At 46.8% G+C, this 24,276-nt stretch overlaps 2 protein-coding genes across 12 annotated transcripts in view; one reads left to right on the top strand and one right to left on the bottom strand.

The window, feature by feature from the left end:
- The window catches only part of dhtkd1 (dehydrogenase E1 and transketolase domain containing 1), a 70,694-nt gene extending 69,699 nt beyond the window's left edge, over window positions 1-995 (bottom strand). Inside the window, exons 1-2 of one of the 3 annotated variants that reach the window (XM_052033503.1) lie at window positions 973-995; window positions 514-700 (exon numbers count right to left, since the gene is read on the bottom strand). In XM_052033503.1, the coding sequence (XP_051889463.1) occupies window positions 514-679 (166 nt within the window). In that variant the 5' untranslated portion in view covers window positions 680-700; window positions 973-995. Of the gene's footprint in view, window positions 1-513; window positions 870-972 lie in introns of those variants that run through there. The other 2 variants (XM_052033501.1, XM_052033502.1) reach the window with 2 other exon arrangements.
- A 9,409-nt stretch (window positions 996-10,404) lies between these two features.
- upf2 (UPF2 regulator of nonsense mediated mRNA decay) overlaps window positions 10,405-24,276 on the top strand; it is a 104,944-nt gene continuing 91,072 nt past the window's right edge. For 6 of the 9 annotated variants that reach the window (XM_052033434.1, XM_052033429.1, XM_052033433.1 and 3 more), the window contains exons 1-3: window positions 10,426-10,569; window positions 15,068-15,122; window positions 16,152-16,226. The gene's annotated coding sequence lies outside the window, so the exon portion shown is untranslated. Of the gene's footprint in view, window positions 10,643-11,234; window positions 14,903-15,067; window positions 15,123-16,151; window positions 16,227-24,276 lie in introns of those variants that run through there. The other 3 variants (XM_052033431.1, XM_052033430.1, XM_052033432.1) reach the window with 3 other exon arrangements.

A 24,276-nucleotide genomic window follows, 5' to 3' on the forward strand; every position in this document is an offset into this window, starting at 1 on the left:
AAGGACCGCGGTTGCATCTCACTCCACTAGTGCTGGCACCGGTGGGGATATTGAAATTAGCATCAGCCTAATGCCAAGTAATTAGGAGAGACCTCTCAGAGTTCTTCTCAGATACCCCAATACTTCCAGGTAAAAAAAAGCCGTGGTCAGCATGGATTCCTTGGGCCGAAGGGCCTGCATTGTTCTATGGCTGTATAAAGGCGTCCCTAAACGTGAAATTCCAGGTTTCAGATTCCCAGATGATGTGGGTAATTCGATACAGCCCAGCCGATAGCTTGCCCCTTTAAAACTTTCAACATTTAGGACCAGCCTTGCTGGCTGGCACGGCGTCGAGAGTTCACGAACCCTCCGCCGCACTCACTGAGACGTGAATAGCAAAGAATTTTCCGAAGTCTTCCCAATGCTCTCACCGGCGAGAGACAACTAACCCTTCGCTTCTCCAGCCCGCCACCAAAATAACACAATGCACCGTAATCTCGGGTTTATAATTAATGGCGAGTCACGCCGACTGACCTTGCGGTGGGATTCCCTCCCTTGTTAATGTAATTCCAGTGTCGTTGCGTTGAGGTTTGTGGCCATAAACACCCCGCTGGGTGCGATACCAGCGACTCAGGCTGGGGACTGGGCGCAGCCTCCAGGAGGTCAGTTTCGACATGGCATTGAAGACAGTCCCTGACATGGTGTCGGTCTCCCCGTCCCTCTGAATAAAACAAATTCAGAATGTAAAATCCCGTCCTTTTACCCCTTCTCTGGAGTACCCAGGGCCCCACATAGGGCATGTGCAAATCGGTTCCAGCAAAGCAAATAGACACCGCCTCCAAACTCTGATAGGTTGAAACCGAGAGCAGGAGTACTCGAAGCAAAACGCTCCCACGTTTGCCAGCTCGTTAATCAACCATTTATAATCTCCACAGAGTTATCCAACAGGGAATCAGGCCGTTCGGCCCGACTCATCCGTGCCGACCAGGTTACCTCATTGAGCTAGTTCTATTTGCACGCGTTTGGCCCATATCCCTCTAAAGCTTTCCTGTTCCAATGTCTCTTCAATGTAGTAATTGTACCCACCTCAACCACTTCCTCTGGCAGCTCATTTCACATACGCACCACCCTCTGTGTGCAGAAGTTGCCCCTCAGGTCTCTTTCTGCACTTTCCCCTTTCACCCTAAACCTATGCCCCCCAGTTTTGGACTCCCCGCGATGGGGAAAGGACTGTGGCGATTCACCTTATCTACACCCCACTATAAGGTCACCCCTCAGCCTCCTACACTTCAGGTAAAAAAAAGTCCGAGACTATCCAACCTCTCCTTATAACCCAAACCCGCCAGTCCCGATAACATCCTGATAAGAATCTTTTTTGCACCGTGTCCAGTTTGATGACATCCTTCGTATAGCAGGGCGACCAGAACTGCACGCAGTACTTCAATTGTGGCCTTACCAACGTCTTGTACAGCTGTAACATGACATCCCATCTCCTGTACTCAATGCCCTGACCGATAGAGGCCAGCATGCCAAGCATCTTCTTCACCACCCTGTCTACCTGTGATGTCACTTCCAAGGAACTATGTATTGGTATTGGTTTATTATTGTCACTTGTACCGAGGTACAGTGAAAAACTTGTCTTGCATACCGATCGTACAGATCAATTCATTGCACAGTGCAGTTACATTGAGTTAGTACAGAGTGCATTGAGGTAGTACAGGTAAAAGCAATAACAGTACAGAGTAAAGTGTCACAGCTACAGAGAAAGTGCAGTGCAATGAGGTGCAAGGTCACAACAAGGTAGATCGTGAGGTCATAGTCCATCTCATCGTATAAGGGAACCGTGCAATAGCCTTATCACAGTTGGGTAGAAGCTGTCCTTCAGTCTAGTGGTACGGGCCCTCAGGCTCCTGTATCTTCCACCTGATGGGAGAGGGGAGAAGAGAGAATGACCCGGGTGGGTGGCGTCTTTGATTATGCTGGCTGCTTCACCAAGACAGCGAGAGGAAAAGACATGGAGGGGAGGCTGGTGTCCATGATGCTCTGGGCTGTGTCCACAACTCTCTGCAGTTTCTTGCGGTCCTGGGCAGAGCAGTTGCTGTACCAAGCCGTGATGCATCCAGATAGGATGCTTTCTATGGTGCATCGATAAAAGTTGGTGAGTGTTAAAGGGGACAAACCAAATTTCTTTAGCCTCCTGAGGAAGTAGAGGCCCTGGTGAGCTTTCTTGGCCATGGCATCTATGTGATTTTACAGGACAGGCTGTTGGTGATGTACACTCCCAGGAACTTGAAGCTCTCGGCCTTCTCGACCTCAGCACTATTGATGTAGACAGGTGCATGTACACCGCCCCCTTTTCTGAAGTCAATGACCAGCTCTTTTGTTTTGACATTGAGGGAAAGGTTGTTGTCATGACACCATTCCACTAAGCTCTCTATCTCCTTCCTGTACTCCAACTCATCGCTGTTTGAGATATGGCCTACAATGGTGGTATCATCTGCAAACCTGTATGTACCTGCCCCCCTAGGTCTCTCTGTTCTACAACACTCCCCAAGGCCCTACCAGTTACAGTGCAAGTTTTGCCCTGGTTTGCCTTACCAAAATGCAACACCTCACATTTATTTGAATTAAACTCCATCTGCTATACCTCAGCCCACTGGCCCAGTTGATCAAGATCCCGTTGTAATCTTGGATAACCTTCTTGACTTTCCACTATGCCACCAATTTTAATGTCACCCGCAAACTTACTAACTATGCCACCACATTCTCATCCCAATCGTTAAGATTACTGGTGAACAACAGCAGACCCAGCACCAATCCCTGCAGCACACCAATGATCACAGGTCTCCAGTCTGAAACACAACCCTCCACCACACCCCTCTGTCTCCTACCATCAAGCTAATTTTGTATCCAATTGGTAGCTCACCCTGGATCCCATGTGATCCAACTTTCCAGACCAGCCTACCATGCAGTACCTCGTCAAATGCCTTGCCGAAGTCTATGTAGACAACTTCTACTACACTTCCCTCATCTATCTTCTTGGTAACCTCTTCAAAAAACTCAACCAAATTCGTGAGACATGATTTCCCATGTACAAAGCCATGCAGACTTTCCTTAATCAGTCCTTGCTTTTCCAAATGCATGTAGAACATAGAACAGTACAGCACAGGAACAGGCCCTTCGGCCCACAATGTTGTGCTAAACGGATTAAGCTGGTAATCAAGTGCCCAACTGAACTAATCTCCTCTGCCGACACAATGTCCGTATCCCTCCATCTCTGCACATTTATGTGCCTATCTAAGAGCCTCTTAAATCTATCCTGCTGTAGATGTAGATCCTGCCCTTCAGAGTTCCCTTACCCACCTTAGGCTTACCAGTCTATAGTTCCCTGACTTATCCTTGCAGCCTTTCTTAAATAGAGACACAACACTAGCCACCCTACAGTCTTCTGGCACATCACCCATAACTATCTTTGAAGTTTACTTTCTAGAAAACAACAGACTAAACGCTAGAGGGCCGTATTCCTCTGGCAATTATTTATTTCAGTAGTCTCACTTCCTCAGCAGCGTTGTGCAAAGAAAAAAATTGCATTTATATAGTGTCTTTTCCTGTCATCTTCAGAAACCTCACCCTCCCACTTACAACTAAACAATTATATTTTTAAAAATTGATTGCGGAATAAATATTGGGCGGGGGCTCTGGGGGAACCAGGTAAATAGTGCCATGAGATTTTTTTTCAGATATATCTCCGAGGGCAATTTAATATCTGGTTCACTTCCAGCTTGGCAGCATCCTGCAAGTACTGCAGTTAAACATCTTTTGTGTTCAAGGGCAGGCTGAGGCTTGAACCCACAAACTCGTAATTCAGAGACAGGAGCACAAGGAGTGACCTTATAGAGGTTTATAAAATCAGGAGGGGCATAGATAAGGTGAATGGGCACAGTCTTTTTCCCAGGGTAGGGGAATCTAAAACTGGAGGACATAGGTTTAAGGTGAGGATAGGTTGAGCGAGCTAGGGCTTTTCTCTTTGGAGAGAAGGAGGATGAGAGGTGGCTTGATGGAGGTGTACAAGATGATAAGAGGCATAGATCGAGTGGACAGTCAGAGACTTTTTCCCAGGGTGACAATGGCTAACACGAGGGGACATAACTTTAAGGTGATTGGAGGAAGGTATAAGGGGGATGTCAGGGGTAAGTTTTTTACACAGAGAGTGGTGGGTGCGTGGAACACGCTGCCGGCAGAGGTTGTGGGAGCAGATACATTAGGGACATTTAAGAGACTCTTAGATAGACACATGAATGATAGAGAAATGGGGGGCTATGTGGGAGGGAAGGGTTAGATAGATCTTCGAGCAGGATAAAATGTCGGCACAACATTGTGGGCCGAAGGGCCTGTACTGCGCTGTAGTGTTCTATGTTCTATGAGAGGGGAAAGGTTTAAAGGGGATGTGAGGGGCAAAATTTTCACACAGAGGGTGGTGAGTATGTGAATCGAGCTGCCAGAGAGGTGGTAGAGGCAGGTACAATTACAAAATTTAAAAGATATTTGGACAGGTACATGGATTGGAAAGGTTTAGGGGGATATGGGCCAAATGCAGGGAAATGAGACTAACTCAGGTTGGTCATCATGGACCAGTTGGGCCAAAGGGCCTGTTTCTCAATGACTGTAACCATCTAAATCTTTGATTTACCCATTTATTGTCTGGCAGCATTAACCAACTTCATTCAGTAGTGAACTGATTAGTCACTAGTACACATGCTTCGTCACCACAGTTCATTCTCATTGTTTCTCCAGTGACCTCCGCCATTATAGTTGTGTTTTCTCCTGTGAGCACAGGTGTATTTCACGGATGGTAAACTTTTAATTTATGAAACCATTTCTAGGACAATCAAGGGACATTTTGTGTTTATACGTATCAATAAACCAATAGAGTCATAGAGCAATAATCACGGATACAGGCCCTTCGGCCCAACTAGTCCATGCCGACCACGGTGCCAACCCTGCTAGTCCCAATTTCCTGTGTTCAGCTCATACCCCTCCAAGCCCCACCCCTCCATGTACCTATCCAGGTGCTTCTTAAATGATACTGTTGTACCTGCCTCACCCACTCCCTCTGGCAGCTCGTTCCATATACTCACCACCCTCTGCATGAAAAAGTTGCCCCTCAGGTCACTTTTAAATCTTTCCCCTCTCACCCTAAACCTATGCCCCCTAGCTTTGGACTCCCCTATCCTGGGGAAAAGACTGTTACCGTCCACCTTATCTATGCCTCTCATAATTTTAAACACTTCTATAAGGGTCACCCCCTCATTCTCCTACATTCCAAGGAATAAAGTCCTAGCCTGTCCAACCTCTCCCTATAACTCAGGCCCTCGAGTCCTGGCAACATCCTCGTAAATCTTCTCTGCACTCTTTCCAGTTTAACCACGTCTTTCCTATAGCAGGGTGACCAAAACCGTACACAGTGCTCCAAGTGCAGCCTCACCAACGACTTGTACAACTGCAACATAATGTCCCAACTCCTATACCCAATACTTGAAGTACTGTGTACAGTTTTACTTGCCTGTTATAGGAAATACATCATTAAACTGGAAAGGATGCAGAGAAGGTTAACAAGTATGCTGCCAGAACTCAAGGGAGTTCAGGGAGAGGTTGGGCAAGCTAGGACTTTATTCTTTGGAATGTGGGAGATTGAGAGGTGACCTTATAGAGGTGTATAAAGTCATGAAGGGCATAGATGGGGTGAATGATCACAGTCTTTTTCCCAGGGAAGGGGAACTAAAAACTAAAGGACATCAGTTTAAGGTGAAAGATTTAAAAGGGACCTGAGGGGCAACTTCTTCACACAGATGGTGATGCGTATATAGAACATAGAACATTACAGCACAGTGCAGGCCCTTTGGCCCACGGTGCTGTGCCGACATTTTATCCATAGTCCTCCATTTTTCTATCATTCATGTGTCTATCTAAGAGTCTCTTAAATGTCCCTAATGTATCTGCCACCATAACCTCTGCCGGCAGTGCGTTCCACGCACCCACCATTCTCTGTGTAAAAAACTTACCCTTGATATCCCCCATACCTTCCTCCAATCACCTTAAAGTTATGTCCCCTCATGTTAGCCATTGTCACCCTGGGAGAAAGTCTCAGACTGTCCACTCGATCTATGCCTCTTATCATCTTGTGCACCTCTATCAAGTCACCTCTCATCCTCCTTCTCTCCAAAGAGAAAAGCCCTAATTCGCTCAACCTACCCTCATAAGACATGCTCTCCAATCCAGGCAGCATCCTGGTAAATCTCCTCTGCACCCTCTCTAAAACCTCCACATCCTTCCGATAAAGAGGCGACCAGAACTGAACACAATAATATGGAATGAGCTGCCAGAGAAAGTGGTTGAGGCAGGTACAACAACATTCAAAAGACATTTGGATAAGTACACGGATAGGAGGGGTTTAGAGGGATGTGGGCCAAATGACTGCAAATGGGACTAGCTTGGTGGGCACCATGGTCAGCATGGATGAGTTGGGCCGAAGGGCCTGTTTCTGTGCTGTATTACTCTATGACTCTAAACTATTTGTCATAAAGTCACGGAGTCGTACAGCACAGAAAAATGCTCGACAGCTCACTACACTAATCCTATTTTATTCTTCCCACATGCCCACTCACTCCCCCTTGATTCTACAACTCACCTGCACACCAGGGGCAACTAGCAGCAGCCAATTAACTGACCAGCCCGCATGTCTTTGGGATGTGGGAGGAAACTGGAGCACCCAGGGGAAACCCACACGGTCACGGGGAGAACGTGCAAATTCCACACGGGCATTAATGGAGGCCAACATTGAATCCAGTCACGGGAGCTGTGCTGATCTTGTATAGGAGCCTTATATTCAAAAGAGCACCACCAAATTAAATTTCAGTTATGAGAAAAGGCTTGCATCCACATCCCTGTGAGGAGCTCCCAAAGAGCTTCACTGTCAATGACGTATTTGAGCTGTATACTTTTGAGCCAGGGAAGAAGGCATATGCACTGATGTCTATATTTCCTGCAGCCTCGGGAAAGCAGCCAACATAATCAAAGACCCCTCCCACCCCAGTCATTTTCTCTTCCCTCCTCTCCCATCGAGCAGAAGATACAAAAGCTTGAGAACACGTACAATCAGACTCTTGAATGGAACTCTAGCATGATAAAGATGAACTCTTGATCTCCCAATCCAACTTGCCAGGGCCTTTGCACCTTATTGTCTGCCTGCACAGCACTCTCTCTGTAACTATAACACTTTATTCTGCATTCTGTTATTGTTTCTCCTTTGGTACTACCTCGAAGTACTTATGTAGGGAATGATCTGCCTGGATAGCATGCAAACAAAAGCTTTTCACTGTACCTCGGTACAGGTTACAATAATAAACCAATTACCAATGCTTGACACTGAGGAAGAACAGATGAAATTGCCTGCTGTGGTTCCTACGTTACTGCAGAGTCAGTCTTCTCAAACACCACCTGTAAATTCGACTATGACACCACTGTTGTTGGAAGAATCTCAGATGGTGATGAGGAGGGTTACAGGAGTGAGATAGATCGGCTGGTTGAGTGGTGTTGCAACAACAACCTTGCACTTAATGTCAGCAAGACCCAAGGAACTGATTGTGGACTTCAGGAAGGGGAAGTCAGGAGAACACACACCAGTCGTCATTGAGGGGTAAGTGGTGGAAAGGGTGAGCGGCTTCAAGTTCCTGGGTGTCAACATCTCGGAGGATTTATCCTGGGCTCAACACATTGATTCAATCATGAAGAAGGCACGCCAGTGTCTCTACTTCGGTAGGAGTTTGAGGAAATTTGGTATGTCATCAAAGACTCTTACAAATTTCTATAGATGCATAGTGGAGAGCATTCTGACTGGTTGCATCACCGCCTGGTATGGAGGCTCCAATGGACAGGATTGAAAAAGGCTGCAGAGGGTTGTAGACTCAGCCAGCTCCATCACAGGCACAACCCTCCCCACCATTGAGGACATCTTCAAGAGGTGGTGCCTGAAGAAGGCGGCATCCATCACTAAGGACCCTCACCACCCGGGACATGCCCTCTTCTTGTTACTACAGAGAAGAGGTACAGGAGCCTGAAGACCGAAACTCAACGCTTCTTCTCCTATGTCATCAGATTTCTGAACAATCAACCAACATATGACCACTACTTCATTATTCCTTCTTTTTTTGCACTACTTATTTTTGTAACTTATAGATTTTTATGTCTTTGCACTGTACTGCTGCCGCAAAACAACATATTTCACGTCATATATCAGTGATAATAAATCTGATTCTGAAGAGAGCTAAGCTTTTCTGTGAATGCTGCTTATCTGATGCTATGTGCCTGTGTTGCTGCTTCAAATACGTTTTTCATTGCACCTGTGCACATGACAATAAATTCAACTTTGACTTTGGACAGCAAATGATTCCAGCGGTAAAGATAATATGAGCTGTGCACCATTTACCCATCTACTGAGGCAAAGGTGGAGACAATATTCTCCATTTAAGAAGTAAACGAGAATGGGTAGGAGAGATTTAATGGACACTGTATTAGAAGGTGTTGGAACAGGATTGGGTGCAGTTAGCTCCATGGATATTGAAACAATGGGAATGAAATTCGGTTGCTCTGTCCGTGACCACAAGAGGCTACAGAGAGTTGTAGACACAGCTCAGCACATCACGGAAACCTGCCTCCCCTCCACGGACTCTGTCTACACTTCTTGCTGCCTCGGGAAAGCAGTCAACATAATCAAAGACACCACCCACCCTGGACATTTCCTCTTCTCCCCCCTCCCATCAGGCAGAAGATACAGAAGCCTGAAAGCACGTCCCACCAGGTTCAAGGACAGCTTTTATCCCGGTGTTATAAGACTATTGAACGGTCCCCCAGTACGATAAGTGGACTCTTGACCTCACAGTCTACATTCTCGCCGTGTGACTGCGTGTGTTTCCTCCGGGTGCTCCGGTTTCCTCCCACATTCCAAAGACGTACGGGTTAGGAAGTTGTGGGCATGCTATGTTGGCTGCCCCCAGAACACCCTACGCAAGAGATACATTTCACTGTGTGTTTCGATGTACCTGTGACTAATGAAGATCTGATCTAACTGCCTGCCTGCACCTTCTCCGTAACTGGAACACGATGGTCTGCATTCTGTCATTGCTTTTCCCCTGTTCTCCTCCAGTGCGCCGTGTAATCAGATGACCTGTACGATCGGTGTGTCAGGCAAGTTTTCCCTGTACCTCGGTACACCTGACAATGATGAAGCAATCTACCAATTCAGGCTCCAGGAGGATGGACCAGCTGCGCCGCCACGTTAGGAGCCGGGCCCAGAGGGTGAAGACCCGCCCCTGGCAACGCAGGCCCCGCCCCTGACAACGCCAGCTCCACCCCTGACAACGCCAGCTCCGCCCCTGACATCACCGGCCCCGCCCCTGGCATCACCGGCCCCGCCCCTGACAATGCAGGCCACGCCCCTGACAATGCCAGCTCCACCCCTGACAACGCCAGCTCTGCCCCTGACATCACCGGCCCCGCCCCTGGCATCATCGGCCCCGCCCCTGGCAATGCAGGCCCCGCCCCTGACAACACCAGCTCCACCCCTGACAACGCCAGCTCCGCCCCTGGCAATGCCAGCTCCGCCCCTGACATCACCGGCCCCGCCCCTGGCAACGCCAGCTCCTCCCCTGATTGTGCCGGCCCCGCCCCTGATTGTGTCGGCTCCGCCCCTGGCAACGCAGGCCCCGCCCCTGGCAACACAGGCCCCGCCCCTGACAACGCCAGCTCTGCCCCTGACATCACCGGCCGCGCCCCTGGCAACACAGGCCCCGCCCCTGGCAACGCCGGCTCCGCCCCTGATTGTGCTGGCTCCACCCCTGATTGTGCCGGCTCTGCCCCTGGCAACACAGGCCCCGCCCCTGGCAACACAGGCCCCGCCCCTGGCAACACCGGCTCCGCCCCTGATTGCGCCAACTCCACCCCTGGCAACACATGCCCCACCCATGGCAACGCAGGCCCCGCCCCTGGCAACACAGGCCCCGCCCCTGGCAACGCCGGCTCCGCCCCTGATTGCGCCGACTCCACCGCTGGCAACGCATGCCCCCCTGGCAACGCAGGCCCCGCCCCTGGCAACACATGCCCCGCCCCTGGCAACGCAGGCCCCGCCCCTGGCAACGCCGGCTCCGCCCCCGGACGATCCCAGCGGCCGCCCATCTGAAACCCCGCCCTCTAAACAACGATTGGCTGCTGACGCCGTCACTCCCACCTTTGACAACCAGGGATTGGCGGAACTGGCCCCGCCCCCGAACAACGCCGGGCGGGGACCACGCCCCCACTTCTCCCATGGCAACGGCGACTTGCGGAGTCATTTCAATGGCGGAAGCGACTTTCGTCACTTCCTGCTTAGGCCCCGCACCAACATCGTTACCCGGGTGCCCGCCGCGGTGCCGGTGGGGCTGGTGAGTGAAATGGCCGCGGTCTGATCCATCCGGCTGCCGGGAGGCCGGTGGGGAACGGCGCTGGGCATTCGGGTGCACGATGCGCTGTAGTTCCTGACATCATCAGCGGAGGGAGGTGGGTGTCAGGCGTGGGCCAGGCAGCCGGACGGAGGGGCCTCGGCGGTTGGTGCTGCGGCTGTTTCCCGGCGGTGGGTCGGCGGCGGCGGCGGCGGCGGGGGGGGACCCGGGGGGGGTGTGTACCGGGGGGGGTGTGTAACGGGGGGGGACCCAGGGGGGGGACGGGGGTGTGTGTGTACCGGGGGGGGGACCGGGGGGGGGTTGTACCGGGGGGGGAGGTAACGGAGGGTACCGGGGGGGGGTGTACTGGGGGGGGGTGGGGAGGGTGGCGTAGGTACTGGGGGGAGGGGGCGAGAGGTGGGTACCCGGGGAGAGGGGAGAAGAGGAGGGGGGTGGAGAGATTGGGGAGGTGAGGTGAAGGTACCGGGGGAGGGGGGTTGGGTACTGGGGGGGGGGAGTAAAGGTACCAGGGGAGGGGGGGGTTGGGTGCTGGGGGTGGGGGTTGAGGTACTAGGGGAGAGGGGGTTGGGTACCTGGGGGGGGAGGTACCAGGGGAGGGGGGTGTGGGGACCGGTGGGTGGGGGTCAGCGGTTGGAGGCTCTGGTACTGGTGGGGAGGGGGTCAGTAACAAGGAGTCAAGAACCTGGGACCTGAGGGCCCGGTAATTGGGTGGGTGGGGGAACGAGGCGGTTATGGGGGTGGTGAGGGGAAGTTCACTCCTGGGGTGGAGGCAGGGAGCCCGGTGATGGTCGGCTCCAGACCGCACCTATCCCCAGCTCACCCTACCTCACTCCCCACTATAAACCCTGGGCACTGCCTGGTCTCTTTGGGATTACTCTTTAATTTAATTCTATAAATCACCCAAAGCCTACGTTTTCCTTTATTTATCGTTGCACCTGTTTGGTCTTATTCAGTAATAATTTTCATAATATTTCCTTCTATAACTCAGTAATGATTTTGAAAACTGATGCAGGGAAGATGACATTGGAGTTGGTTGTTCTTTTTCAACTGCCATACATAGATGCAATGGCCTGAATGTGTTTTAATATTTTCATTTGCACCTCCTGTAGACAGATTTTTCCCCTGTTCTGTTACTCTGTGCCATTAACACTCTTGTGTGTTCTTCCACTTGTCATGGAGCTTTCTTTCTTCTGCTGCTTCTTTGTATTCTTGAGTTTCTAAGTTAATCTTTGCTGTAAGTGACTGGTGTGTCCTTGTTTATTGTTCATTTGGTTTTCAAGGGAAACCCTGTAGTAGTCTATGTGTTAGATACTTCTGCTAACACAGTGGATGGCATGTATTGCATTACAGGGGGCGGGTGAGAGTGTATTGCTTGCCGATGTTGTAAAAGTGGGTGTCAGTGAGTTTCAAGTTCATTGTAGAAGCCTCAGAATGTAGCAATGACAGGTTCAGTGACTGGTTGAGGATAAAACAGATGGGACAATGTGGAAAATGTGAAGTTTTCCACTTTGGTGGGAGAAATGCAAAGCAGTCTTGTTTTTTTTTCAAATGACAGATCAAAAATACATTGGCATTCATAAGGCATCGATTTGTACAGTATGGAAATGGGCCATTCGGCCCACCATGTCCTCGTCGACCAGTGGACACCCTCCTGTATTAAGCCCATATTCCAGCACTTGGTCTGTAGCCTTCTATGATTCAAGTGCCTGTCCAGAGACTTCTTAAATGCTGTCAGTGACTCTGCTTCCATCGCTGCATCAGGCAGTGTGTTCCAGGTACTCGCCCCTCTCTGGGTGGAAAAGGTCCCCTCTGGATCTCTTCTCCCTTAACCTCAATCTGTGTTCTCAAGTTTTATCCAAGTTTGATATGGGGAAGGTTTCCTACAGTCGACGCTATCTGTACTCATCATTTAATATGCCTCAATCACATTCCTTAACCATCTCTGCTCCAGGGAAAACAGACCCAGTCTCTCCTCATTAATTAAATGCAACATAGCGGTGAATCTCCTCTGCACCCTCTCCTGCGCTATCACATCTTAGTGTAGTGACCAGACCAAGATGGAGCATAACCTCCTTCCTGTTACATTTAATGCCCTGACTAATAAATGTCAGTATACCATATGCCTTCTTAACCACATTATTGCCCTGTGCTGCCACCCAGAAGGATCTTTGGACTGGTACATCAAGGTTCCTCTGTTCCCTTCTACTCTCCAGGACCCTTCCATTCATGGTGGATGTTTTAGCCTCATTAATACTTCCAAAGTGCAACCCTTCACATTTATCTGGGTTAACCTCCATCTGCAGCCATTTCTCAGCCCTTTCATCAAACATCAATATCATCTTCCATAATGTGCCAGACAGGCTACCAAATGAGGTTCAAGCACGTGGGATGGGAGGTACTACACTGGTGTGGATGCAGGATTGATTAATGGACAGAAAAAAAGAATGGGAATAAACAAAGTTCAGGTTAGGAGCATTAGGAACTTGTGGTCCAAGTCCATAGCTCACTGAAAGTGGCCACGTAGATAGGGCAGTAAGGAAGGCATGTGCCATGTTTACGTTCATTGGTTGAGGCACTAAGTATAAGAGTCAGGAAGCCATATTGTAGCTTTATAAAACTTTGGTTAGGCCGTACTTGGAATGTTGTGTGCAGTTCTGGTCGCTCCATTACAGGAAGGATGTGGAGGCTTTGGAGAGGGTGCAGAAGAGGTTCACCAGGATGCTGCCTGGATTAGAGGGTATGATCTATAAGGAGAGGTTGGACAAACTTGGATTGTTTTCTCTGGAGTGTCGGAGCCTTAGAGGAAAGCTGATAGAGGTTTATGAAATTTGAGAGGCGTAGATAGGGTAGACAGAGTCTTTTCCCCAGGGTAGCGTGTCAAGTACGAGAGGACATGTACTTGTGGTGAGAGGGGAAGAGTTTAAAGGAGATGTGCGGGCAAGTTTTTTTTTACACAGGTGCCTGGAGCGGGCTGCCAGGGCTAGTGGTGGAAGCAGATAACAATAGTGTTTCAGAGATTACTAGATGCACGAATATTCAGAGAATGGAGGGATACTGTTCTATGTTCTAACTAATCAGATTCAGGAGGTTCTGTTTAGTAGGTGATCATGGCATTCCAGCTGTTATAGTTGTAAATATCTGCTTCAATAATTAGATCAAGTGTAATGCATTCAAGTTTAATATTGCCAAAAAAAAGCGTTGAGATGGGGAACTTTAGGATGATAAAGACGGTGAGGTCATGGCAAATGAAATATTTTGTGGAAAAATGTGAGATGATACAAACAAATGAAAAACTGAATATTTTAGAGATGGTGTGATTGAAAACTTGATGTTCAGAAGGACCTGGATGTCCTTGTGCATAAATCAAGGAAAGTTAACAAATAGGTGCAGCATGCAACCAAGAAAGCAAAGGTACTTCGCTTAAATTGCAAGAGGATTTGAGTAAGAGAGAAGGCATCTGAAATCGTATCTGGCCCTAGTGAGACCGCATCTGGAATATTGTTTACAAGTTTGGCCTTCCTACCCAAGGAAGAATACATTTGCGATAGAATACAGTAAACGTTCACCAGGTTCATTCCTGGGATGGAGGGCTTGTCATTGAAGCAGACTGGCCCTGCACATTATTGAAATTTGTGAAGTGATCGAATTGAAATGTAAACTCTTACAGGCCTCACAGGATAATTGCAGGGGATGATGTTTCCCATGGCTGGCGTGTCCAGCAACAAGGGTCCCTGTCTCAAAATCAGGGCTGGCCATTCAGGAAAGATGAGTGGAATGAGTGTTTAGAATTGTCTACCCATCAGGGCTGTGGAGGCTCAGTTGTCGAGTATGTTTAAGGTAGAGATATCAAGATTTGTGGATATTATGGGAATGAAGATCTGAGGCTGGGAGAGGAAAATGGCACTCGGGTGAAAGATCAGTGCGATGGACCAAAACATGTACTACTGTTGTCTTCTGCAATCTCCAAACCCTCACCCCAACCTAGCCCTGAGGGAGAAAAGTCTTTTCGCAATCAAGAAGAGTGAGAGGGGACCTGATAGAAACGTTTCGAATGTTGAAAGCACTGGACAGACTGGATGTGGCTAAGTTGTTTCCCTTGGTGGGTGAGTCCAGGACTAGAGGGCCCAGTCTTAGAATTAGAGGGTACGCATTTAGAACAGAAATGAGGAGAAATTTCTTTAGCCAGAGGGTCATGGATTTGTGGAATTAGTTGCCACAGACAGCTGTGGAGGCCCAATCATTGGGGGTGTTTAAGGAGGAGATTGATAGGTATCTAATTAGTCAGGGTATTGAGATGATATGGGGAAAAGGCCGGGAATTGGGGCTAGAAGGGAGAATATTCCTTGGGTGACTCAGAAACGGGCATTGCCTTGAAATATCAACATTACTATCATGTCACAAACTAATCTTAAAGACATCCTCTTGAAGAGGTAAAAAACTGAAAGCAATAACTGGTAGCAAATGATATTTCTATGCTGTGCTATAACTGATGGGGAATTTTGCACAAAATAACAAATATTTCTAATTTTTTCAGAATAAATTTCTGTTTTGGAGCATTAAACATACTCAATACTCCTGTAATTTTACTCTTATAGAATCCGGCTGAGTTTTTCTGAGGTTAACTTTGAGCTTCTCAGATTGGACTCTAAGGTAAGAATTTGATGCTATATTGGATGCTGAAAGGTTAATGCGGAGAAAGGTTGTGCATAGATGGATTTGCCACTCTTGACTTCACATTGCAGTAGTCTGACCTTGTGTATCTTGCATGCAACCTGCCTGTTGGATGGGGAAAAAACTTGAATTCATTTAATTTTGGAATCTTGTAGGCCATTTGACTCTCTGTGCCCGTGTTTGCTTTGTTTATAAGCTGTCACCTATTCCCTCCTCCTCCCTAATGTGTATCTTCCAGGACTCCTAATATTGCACTTTCAAAGTTGAATTTAATGTCAGATGCACAAGTCCATGTGTGCACAGGTGCAATGAAAAACTTGTTTGCAGCAGCATCACAGGCACATAGCATCAGATAAGCAGCATTCACAAAATAAATTATACACAGTTTTTACAAAGAACACAACTGGAACAAAAAAAAGTCCATTTTAGTGCAAAGTGATCAAAGTGGTCGTGTTGCTAAACTCTAGGGATTAGGGTTGTGCCGGTTGGTTCAAGAACCGAATGGTTGAAGGGAAGTAGCTGTTCTTGAACCTGGTGATGTGGGACTTCGGGCTTTGTACCTCCTGCTGGAAGGTAGTGTGAGCAGATGGCATGGCCCAGATGGTGTAAATCTAAATATTTCTTTTCACTCTGGGTTGATAATCTCCGGTTGAAGCAATCCTTGATACCTTTTTTTAAGCACTCATCCCCCCCAACTGATGAATTGTTAAGCTTTACAAAACAAAAAAGTCAACTTCATCCGATATTTGGAGTAAACAAAGCCTACAGTCCTTGACTATTTCAGTCATGTGGTTCTGAAAACAGTTGCCATATACCTAGAAATTATTTCTGTTTCAGTTGGTCCTCAAAGGCATGATAATGATTTCATAATGTGTGCCCGTGTGATATTACTGATCTCCATATATGGTAATGATGATCTGAAGTCAATATGAAAATTACAACTGGTCAGAACTACCCAACTGTTTTGTTTTTAGTTTAACTCTACCCCCCCTTGAATTTTTGCAACAGGTAATTGTGCACCTGATGTTGTGAGCCAGCTTCACTGGAATGTGGCACTGAACATTTGAAGCTTTCTGCCTTCTGGTGAGTCATCCTCCAGGTTTAAACCACGCGGTAATGGGAATGGAGAGATAGCTGGCAACGATGGATTATTGACTTGTACGATCAGTTTAACTTTTACCTATGGATGTTGTTCCCTTATTCAAGAAGGGGAGTAGGGATAGACCGGTGAGTCTTACCTCAGTGGTTGGTAAGCTGATGGAGAAGATCCTGAGAGGCAGGATTTATGAACATTTGGAGAGGTATAATATGATTAGGAATAGTCGGCATGGCTTTGTAAAGGGCAGGTCCTGCCTTACGAGCCTGATTGAATTTTTTGAGGATGTGACTAAGCACATCGATGACGGGAGAGCAGTAGATGTAGTGTATATGGATTTCAGCAAGGCATTTGATAAGGTACCCCATGCGAGGCTTAAGGAGAAGGTGAGGAGACATGGGATCCAAGGGGACATTGCAGTGTGGATCCAGAACTGGCTGGCCCACAGAAGGCAAAGAGTGGTTGTTGAAGGGTCGTATTCTGAGTGGAGGTCGGTGACCAGTGGTGTACCTCAGGGATCTGCACTGGGACCCTTACTATTTGTGATTTTTGTAAATGACCTGGATGAGGAAGTGGAGGGGTGGGTTAGTAAGTTTGCGGATGACACGAAGGGTGGGGGTGTTGTGGATAGTTTGGAGGGCTGTCGGAGGTTCCAGAGGGATATAGATAGGATGCAGAGTTGGGCTGAGAAGTGGCAGATGCAGTTCAACCCAGATAAGTGTGAAGTGGTTCATTTTGGTAGGTCAAGTATGTTGGCGGAATATAGTCTTAATGGTAGGACTCTTGGCAGTGTGGAGGATCAGAGGGATCTTGGGGTCCGAGTCCATAGGACGCTCAAAGCGGCTGCGCAGGTTGACTCTGTGGTTAAGAAGACATATGGTGTATTGTCCTTCATCAATCGGGGAATTGAATTTAGGAGCAGTGAGGTATTGTTGCAGCTGTATAGGTCCCTGGTCAGACCCCACTTGGAGTATTGTGCTCAGTTCTGGTTGCCTCACTACAGGAAGGATGTGGAAGCCATAGAGAGGGGGCAGAGGAGATTACAAGGATGCTGCCTGGAATGCGGAGCGTGCCTTATGAAAGCAGGTTGAGGGAACTCGGCCTTTTCTCCTTGGAGAGACGGAGGATGAGGGGGGACCTGATAGAGGTGTATAAGATGATGAGAGGTATTGATAGGGTAGATAGTCAGAGGCTTTTCCCCAGGGCTGAATTGGGGGCCACAAGAGGACATAGGTTTAAGGTGCTGGGGAGTAGATATAGAGGAGATGTCAGGGGTAAGCTTTTTACTCAGAGTGGTAAGTGCGTGGAATGGGCTGCCGGCAACGGTGGTGGAGGCTGATACGATAGGGTCTTTCAAGGGACTGTTAGATAGGTACATGGAGCTGAGTAAAATAAGAGGGCTGTGGGTAAGCCTAGTAACTTCTCGGGTAGGGACATGTTTGGCACAGCTTTGTGGGCCGAAGGGCCCGAATTGTGCTGTAATTGTTCTATGTTCTACATCTGGCCCAGTTTTTGTTTTGTGGAACCATCTTGATATCTCAAACAGTTGAAGCCGTAGCTTTACATTTCTTATTATGATCAGATTACATAAATAGGCTATACCAAGAAAATAGGTTATTTGACAACTTTATTAAATTTGTATATGGACCAGCCAGTTAAGTGTTCCAGTATTAAAATACTGAGTCACTGAAACTCACCAGGAATCTTTATTCATTTTCAGCTATCTGAATTCACTTTATTCTTAGAATCAAACTGAAGCCACTCTCCTGTATCGACTCCATAATATTGGTTTGTGTCCTGCTTTTCATCAAAGGCAACTAGCTGTTCAGTAAATTATTAATGATTCAACCTGATTGCTACTGACATTGCGAGGTCACAGCTGCTGCTTCTGTCACACACAGTTAATATTTCTAGTCGAATGCTGTGGCCGGCTTCTGAAAATTAATTGCTGACAACATTTGGGCAAGTTTGCATCTAATTTTCATTGTCCATACCAGTTTTTACTTATAATGCACGTATTAGCCAATACCACTGCAGAACCAGTAATAAACAGATCGAGTATGACAGCTTAGTAGCGAGGGCTCGTTAAAATCTGATTCCATGAAACTGTGGGGAACAGAACAGGAAGGATGAGTGGGATGGGAAAGACAAAAGTGGTAGAAAATGGCTGGAAGAGCAAAACTACGGGTTGTATTTCGGTTATGTCAGTTAGGGCAATTAAAGTGAAGTTGTTGATGTGTTGATTTGTATTTAATTATTAGCATGACTTGTCTCATTTCCCTTGCCTTACCTTAAAGCTGGATTGTCACACTGCAGAACAGGCTATGGGCAAAGCAGTAAAGTCTGATAGTAGGGATTTCCTTGACGGCTCTTGGGCTGTACTCCTTCGAGTTCAGAAGAATGAGGGTGGACCTCATAGAAACATTTTGAATGTTGGAAGGCCTGGACAGAGTAGATGTGGCGAAGTTGTTTCCCATGGTAGGGGAGTCTAGTACAAGAGGGCACGACTTCAGGATTGAAGGGCGCCCATTCAGAACACTGATGCGGAGAAACTTCTTTAGCCAGAGAGTGGTGAATCTGTGGAATTTGTTGCCACAGGCGGCTGTGGAGGCAAAGTCATTGGGTGTATTTAAGGCAGAGATTGATAGGTATCTGAGTAGCCAGGGCCTCAAAGGTTATGGTGAGAAGGCAGGGGAGTGGGGCTAAATGAGAGAATGGATCAGCTCATGATAGAATGGCGGAGCAGACTCGATTGGCTGACTTCTGCTCCTTTGTCTTATGGACAAATGCACAGTCTTTCCTCTTGAACCCTGTCCAAATCAGATATTTGTAGTAGAATGTAGAATATCCACAGGTTACCACAGCTGCTGCTGGGCTCCTCATCTGCCCTTGTCAGCCTTGTACAAGAAGCATTAACCCCCATTTTCTTCAAATGCCTGTCCCACTTCCCAAACCTTTCCCTTGTGTTCATCTCTCTAAATCCCAAAGGCAGTCATCAAGTGAGCTTCAGCAGATTGTAACAACACAAGGAACCTGAGTCCCAGCTGCTACAGATCCACCCTCTTTATCTCAAATGTTCTTCACTCTCAGAACCTACGTATACTTTTCCCTTTTGAAAGTCTGCCGGGAAGCCATATATATTGCACTTTGGTTATCTACTTCACATTTCTAAGAAAATATTTCCAGGTATCTGACCTAACTTCTGGCATGTTTATTTTCTACACCTTTCCTATCTGTTTCTGTTGATTAGTTAATCAATGTAGAGGCCATTTGTATCAGTTTAAGACCTTCAGTCATGGTCAAAGTTACTTCAATGAATAAAGCCTCATTTCGTTTTGGACCCTGTCCTCAGAGTGCCAGAACCCTGCATTTAGGTATTATTTTGAAATCTGTATCCAGAGTTAGGAAGCTTGGGCTTGGATTAGAAGGTTAGTGACTATTATTGTCTTATCAAATAAACCCAGACACTCCCACCTTTGTACGTGATGCAGTGTCACGAACCCAGTCTGTATTCAGGTGCATAACGGAGGTTCAATGTCCAATCTCCAACTGGAGTGGTGATGTGGATCTGTGCCTTGTCGACCTCCCGCCTGGCAGTTTGTGACTGAGCTGGGGAATAAAATGCAGCACTTCCAATGCTGATTTTGTAAATGAGAAGTAAATTAGGTGAATCTTGAGAAATTTGTATTATACTGAGTTGCTGAGTCATAACTCTCCCATCTGCCTGTTTTTATTTAGCTGCCTTGCAAGCCATTTTCAATAAGGGAATGTTTTAACTGGCGTCTCAAAATTATCTTAACGTTAAAGATAAGTTTTTACAAAATTGTAACTGAGTCAAGGTATTATCTTCCTAAAGCTATTGTATCCTTATGGCACAGATTCAGGGGATCTTCCTTCCAAGGAAGTGTGCAGATTATGAAGTAAATGGTTCAAGGGTTTTTTCCTATTGATTATTGAGGACCTGGGCTTGGTAAAATTATAAGAAATCTTTATTAGTCACATGTGCATCAAAACACACAGTGAAATGCATTTTTTTGCATAGAGTGTTCCGGGGGCAGCCCGCAAGTGTCGCCACGCTTCTGGCGCTAACATAGCATGCCCACAACTTCCTAACTTGTACGTCTTTGGAATGTGGGAGGAAGCCGGAGCACCCGGAGGAAACCCATGTAGATGCATGAGGAGAATGTACAAACTCTTTACAGACAGCGGCCGGAATTGAACCTGGGTCACTGGCGCAGTAAAGCGTTAGGCTAACTGCTACACTATCATGCCTGCCCTTAATGTGGTTGTAACTTTGTTTGAGAATGCTCCACTGTAGATTACGAGACTATTTGTCTCGCATCCAATACTGGATGAGCAGAAATTTCTTCTAACTCAATACTAGGAAGACCAAATCATTTTATCCAGTTGTTGTAACCATGGCAGACTCCATTCCGTAGCTGTCGACTTTTGCCCTCTGATAACTGACACTGAATTGGGTTGTTCATTTGTTCCTGAGTGGAGTTCCTCTCCTGATCTTCCAATTGTTCTAAGACTGCATTTCTCCACCTCCTGTGACATTGCAGGTTCAGTTTAACTGCTACCAAATTCCTCACACTTAACTCTGACTATTCCCGATGTGCACCTGTCCAGTCTATCAGATCTACCTTCTGAAAATGTGAAAATCATCATGGACCAAGTTCTGTCCATCAATGCCCCCCCCCTCCCCCCCCCCCCCACCGCTGACCTACATCACTTTAAAAGCTTCTTCCCCTCACTTCAAATCTCTCTGTGGTCTTTTCTATTCTCTGTACCTTCAGCATGACAGTCATCTGATATCTGTACACTCCTGCATTTCTGGCCACAAGCACTTCCCATTAATTTTTCTGTCTCGACCCTAGAATTTAGGCAGCAGCATTGCCTTTGCTGCCTAAGCTCTCGAGTCTTCTCTCAAAAGCACCTCTCCTGTCCACCTCTTTTCCTCCTCTGTTGCTGCTTAAAACTCACAGAATCAGGTATGGTTATTGCCAGGAACATATTGCACTTTGGCTATCTATTCCACGTTCTCTAAGGAAAGACATACGTCCAGCCTAACTCTTGGCTTTTGTATTTTGGGCTGTATGGCCTGTTCCTGTGCTGTACTCTAAGGAAAAAGGCCATTCTCAACACTGGTGCCCCACAAGGCTGCGTCCTCAGCCCTCTACTCCCTATACACTCATGACTGTGTGGCCAGATTCCACTCTAACTCCATCTACAAGCTTGCAGATGATACCACCATTGTAGGCCGATCTCAAACAGTGATGAGTCGGGGTATAGGAAGGAGGTAGTGACATGGTGTCATGACAACAACCTTTGCCTCAATGTCAGCAAAACAAAGAGCTGGTCATTGACTTCAGGAAAGGGGGCGGTGTCTACATCAATGGTGCTGAGGTCGAGAGGGTTGAGAGCTTCAAGTTCCTGGAGTGAACATCACCAACAGCCTGTCCTGGTCAAATCACGTAGAAGCCGTGGCCAAGAAAGTGCCTCTACTTCCTCGGGAGGCTAAAGAAATTTGGTTTGTCCCCTTTGACTCTCACCAACTTCTACTGATGCACCATAGAAAGCATCCTATCCGGATGTATCACAGCTTGGTATGGCAACTGTCTGCCCAGGATCGCAAGAAGCTGCAGCGAGTTGAGGACACAGCCCAGCGCATCATGGACACCAGCCTCCCCTCCTTGGACTCTGTCTTTACCCCTTGCTGTCTTGGTGAAGTAGCCAGCATAATCAAAGACGCCACCCACCCGGGACATTCTCTCTTCTCTCCTCTACCATCGGGTAGAAGATACAGGAGCCTGAGGGCACGTACCACCAGGCTTAAGGACAGCTTCTACCCCACTGTGTTAAGACTATTGAACAGTTCCCTTATACAATCAGATGGACTCTGACCTCATGATCTACCTTGTTGTGACCTTGCACCTCATTGCACTGCACTTTCTCTGTAGCTGTGACACTTCACTCTGTACTGTTATTGTTTTTACCTGTACTACCTCAATGCACTCTGTACTAACTCAATGTAACTGCACTGTGTAATGAATTGATCTGTACGATCGGTATGCAAGACAAGTTTTTCACTGTACCTCGGTACAAGTGACAATAATAAACCAATACCAATATCAATTTTCCTGGTTGAGTCCATACTGGCTCAATGTGAAAACTTTGCAGTTAGTCCCTCTTCCCCCGAGTCCTGCAATTTCTTTTCCTTTCTGGTTTTTATCCAGCTTGTTTTTGAATCCTGCAGTTGAAACTCATTCCAATATGTCTCCCAGCAATGCATTGAAGATCCTAACCCCTCAAGGTTTTTTGTCATCTGTTTCTGCCCGAATACCACGTCATTTAAGCTGGTTTCAAATTTGTGTGATGATGCTCCTCAGAAGCACTTTGAAATATTTTGCTCTGGTGGTAGTTGAGAAACCAGGAACCAAACATAGGAGAAACTAAGCTAGGCTAATGAGGTAGAGAAGGGAATAAAAATTTTCAGAGGAAAGTCGACCGAATCTTCACTTTTAAAGGCTTCACTGCAATTAGTGAAGCCTCAACCGTTTAATTCTACCTTCATTTAAGCCTGAATCATTTTATTTCTTGAGTATGATGAACACTGCATATAATATTGATAGCAGTGTTTAAGAGACATTTAGACAAGCACATGAACAGGCAGGGAATAGAGGGATATAGACCATGTTTGGGCAGTTGGGATTAATTTAGCTTCGTGGGCTGAAGGGCCCGTTCCTGTGCTGTACTGTTGTATGTTCTATATGCATCAGGCACCTCTTGCCCCATTAGTGGAAGATTCTATGGTCCAATTCATTAGCTACCTCAGAACCCATACAAGCAAGTCTTCTGGATCCTGTGAAACTCCTTCAGAAGAGTGCGCATCTGCATTATTTGATTTCAAATTGGTGGGATTTTCATTTAGGTCAATGTTTTAATGTTTTTGCTTTTTGTCATCTCAAAACTTGCATGTGAAGATAATAGGTGCAAGACTGGGCCACACAAGCCTGCTCTATCAATTAATAAAATTGTGGCTAATCTGTCTGTAACCTCCACATCCCCATCTCTACAAGGTAACCTTCCACCACCTTGCCTATCAAGTATCTATAGCTCTGGTCTTAAAAAGATCCATGACTCTGCCTCCATCTCCCTCAGCAGTTCTGCAGGCTCATGACCCTTTGAGGGAGAGAGTTTTGCCCCACCTCTGTCATAAATGGTGCCTCTTATTTTTAAATAGTGACCTCTGCTTCTAGATCCTCCCACAAGAGGAAACATCCTCTCCACATTCGACCTGTTAAGACCCCTCGGGATCTGGTGTTTCATTCAAAGCCTTATTTCCTATTCTGATTTTTGGAGAATCAATAATTTTGGAGATTATACTGATCTCCACATATTAGGTAGAGCAGATACATGTCTGGCAGGGTAATCAAATTCAACATTGGAGCATTTCTCTGAAAAGAGACAATCACAGAGATGGGTTTCTAGGCATGCCTGACTCAAAACAATGTTTGTGTAGTTGGCACCATCTTTTATAGGTTATTTTAAAGAGAGTCCTGGGATTGGGACCCATGTGGAAAAATATGAAAATCAGCACTAAAATACAGACCCAGTCCCTTTAGTTCTGGTGGGTCTTCTTCAGCACCTTTTGAATTCTCATTTCTCAGAATTTGGTGGATCTTTGGGCCACAGTGTCCCCGATAAGCCTTTGTAATCCAGGTGTTTTAATCAAAAATTTGCTTTGAAACAAAGTAAATGTAAATAATTTTCTTAAATGCAAGGACTATTAAACAGGTAAAAATGAACATCTGTGATTAAGATTGAGAGCAGCATACCATGGACTTGCCTTTCTTTTGGGGAGGTGTCGGAATGGGCTATGTGTATCTGTACTTTTGAGGAAGCTCTGACTGTAGTTGTTGAATTAAGCATTATGTAGAAAGTTGCATGCTATTTTTATTTAGTGGATCTGTCCCTCCATCCATATAACCATTTCTCTCTGATTCCAATTTGTCAGCTTGTTTTTGATGCTGG

Source organism: Pristis pectinata, chromosome 19 (assembly GCF_009764475.1).
Source record: "Pristis pectinata isolate sPriPec2 chromosome 19, sPriPec2.1.pri, whole genome shotgun sequence".
In the NCBI taxonomy this organism is placed as follows: domain Eukaryota; kingdom Metazoa; phylum Chordata; class Chondrichthyes; order Rhinopristiformes; family Pristidae; genus Pristis; species Pristis pectinata.